This window comes from Lygodium microphyllum, chromosome 20, assembly GCF_053477565.2.
Source record: "Lygodium microphyllum isolate KBCC chromosome 20, Lygodium_microphyllum_v1.1.10, whole genome shotgun sequence".
NCBI classification, from domain to species: Eukaryota; Viridiplantae; Streptophyta; class Polypodiopsida; order Schizaeales; family Lygodiaceae; genus Lygodium; species Lygodium microphyllum.
In genome coordinates, this window is record NC_141154.1 from 3260624 (window position 1) to 3263265 (window position 2642).

Here is a 2642-nt window from a genome sequence, read left to right on the forward strand (position 1 = left end):
TATTCAAAAAAATTAGTAGTTTTTATTTTCTTTTCATTATTTTCAAACAAGGCAACTCATGGTGTGCATGCTGTAAGGAAGTTCCGAATATATGCCATCGATATTCCAATGCGTTTAAACCCTTTTGGTTGATTCAACTACCGCATTATTTTAAAAAAAGGCAGGTCATGGTGTGCATGCTGTACGGAAGTTCCTTTGCGAATATACGTCGTCGATATCGCCGTGCCTTAAAACGATAATTGCACCCACTATCGTTCGTGCATTTGGCTGACTATCATTAGGCCCATCTTGATCGACTATTCGGGTGTGATGATTGATCCACTCCGAGATAAATCAGACATTTGAGTGGCGATTTTCACTGGACCCATCTGGACACCGGGACCATTGCAAGTCTTATAGGAAGAAGGCCGGTGTGGGCGAGTGGTTCCATTATAAAGCTCTGATGAGACGTTCTTCTAAAGGACAGGTAATGATCGATAACTTTAATAAGGTGGCTGACACAGTGATGATTCTCATCGATACAATGTACAAGCTTGCACGCATATAAATACGAGGTAATCGTTTAGCACGTCGACGTATGAGAGAGTACTAAGTAGTCAGTATACTGCATACTCCCGAATCTACAATCTCAGGCCGGTTTTTCCTTCAGCAAATAGAGCAGAATAGTAGCGATCTACCGCGGCTGCCACTATGGCTTCCTCGAAATTATTAGCCGCGTCATCTTCACTGTCCTTTGTCCGCAAGGAGTTTGGGGAAGGGAGTGTTGACGAATTGGAGAGTCTGTTGAGGGCAGCAGTAACGACTGCGCCAGCGGGGGACGGGTCGGGGCAATATGATCACAAGAAGGTGACGGAGTTTGTGGAGGCCGCGCCGCATTTGAGCTGCTTCCTGGCGGGAGCAGTGCAGGTGCACAGTAGCATCAGCAGCGCCGGCGGACGTACTCTGGATGATCATGCAGCGAATGACGCAGCGCAGTTCACTATGAACGCGCGCGCAACTGTGAAGGCCTTGCACGGGCTGGTGATCGGGCCGGATGTGTTCATTAGTAGTTACATTGGAGCTGTCAGCAGAGCGGGCCCGCGCCCAGCGCCGGCGAGCTTGCAAGCCTTCCGGCAGCGCGTGCTGACACCAGATGGGAAGATACAGCACCTTCCGGCCATGCTGGCGGCCAACAGCAGCGACGTGTCGGCCCTACGCTTCCTGGCAGAGGTGAGCGCGATGACATCTGCGGAGCAGGCCGCCCAGGCTGCAAAAGGGCCTCGCGGGCAGGAGTTTGTGCAGACACTCCGTAGCTCTCCGACGTTCGCGTCGGCAGTGATGTTCTTGTCGTGGTGGGACGACGCGTGGGACTGGATAAAGGGGGCCGTGCAATGGCTGTCGGACGCGGCCAAGGCCTTCGGCGAGGAGGCGGCCAAGGTGGCCAACGCTGTGGTGGAAGGAGTGTTCAACAGATTCCCGGGCTTGACCAAGTTTCTGGAAAATGTCCCTGGCGTGGGACTTGTGGTGGCAGGCATCTACTACATTGCAGGCAAAACGGACCAGGCCACCGCCGCCTTGGCCAGAAACCTCAACGCCATCGTTACCCTCATTGCCACCGGCATAGGCTTTGTCGTCGCGGGGCCAGCCGGCGCAATGATCGGTGGTGCTCTGGGCAAAGCCGCTGGCCTCCTTATTCAGAAGGCCATTGCGCAGTACATTAGCGACCCAAAAATCAAGGCGGATGTCGGCGACATCTCCGCCACGGAGTTCATCATCGATGTCGCCCTCTCAGGCGCAGCATCGGGTGGCGCCGGTGCCGTTGCAAAGACCCTGGCGCAAGCGGCTGGAATGTCAGCCATCAAGGCCTTTATCCTCTCACAGGGACTGCCCGCATTGCTGGCCAGCTTGCCTGCCTACTTGGCCAAGGTCGCACAGGAGCACACTCGATCAGCTCAGCCACTTTCGACGCATGGTATAACGATATGGGGAGGCCTTGGACCCGTTATTTCTTCCGGAGGACGACCCCTGATTTCTTCAGGAGGTCCAGGACCCGTTATCTATCCGGGAGATAGATTGGGTGGCTTCAGTCCTCGTATTGGTGTTTCTTTCCGTTAAACACTTGCCTGAACAAATAATTAAAGGTGGACAAATAAAGCTGCTGCCGAAGTTCATCCGAGGCGCAGCAAAGCTCCTTAGCTACTAGTCCACTCACTACTTACTACTTTGATGTGCTATAAGTTTGTCCACCAGAGGCTAACCATAAAATATTTGTAAGAGCTTTTGCAACTTCTAAGATAATCTACTTGGCACGCTAAATCTTTGCTCATCATCTGGCCACATAAAGTTTATAGAACTTCTTTCAACTTTCTGTTTGTTTATCGACTTGGTGTAGCCTCTTATATATGATGTATCTGCTTTGGCAAGCTCTCCTTCAACAATGAGGGATTTGATCAGTATTAAAGTATTGTGCCCATGCATGCACGCTCGGAGAGAGAGAGAGAGAATCTATATTCTTGAAAAATGTATCATGTCCATTCTAAAACATGTGTTTCATGTTGTGCTAGACTGCAAGATCATAGTCAAGTCTCTTTAATGCTTGGTTTCCTTATTGGATTCTTCATTAGTACATAGTTTGGTTAGTACAATTGTGATTGAGATTACAT

The 2642-nt window shown here is 50.6% G+C and overlaps 1 protein-coding gene across 1 annotated transcript; it reads left to right on the forward strand.

The window, feature by feature from the left end:
* The first annotated feature begins 562 nt into the window (after positions 1–562).
* Positions 563–2357, forward strand: LOC148018655 (uncharacterized). The gene has a single exon (XM_087701446.1). It carries the CDS (start codon positions 691–693, stop codon positions 2092–2094), a length of 1404 nt encoding a protein of 467 aa, XP_087557572.1. The 5' UTR covers positions 563–690; the 3' UTR covers positions 2095–2357.
* The last annotated feature ends 285 nt before the right edge of the window (positions 2358–2642 follow it).

What these genes read in the sequence shown, in the direction of transcription:
- LOC148018655 (XM_087701446.1), top strand. Translation starts at nt 691, where the DNA reads ATGGCTTCCTCGAAATTATTAGCCGCGTCATCTTCACTGTCCTTTGTC.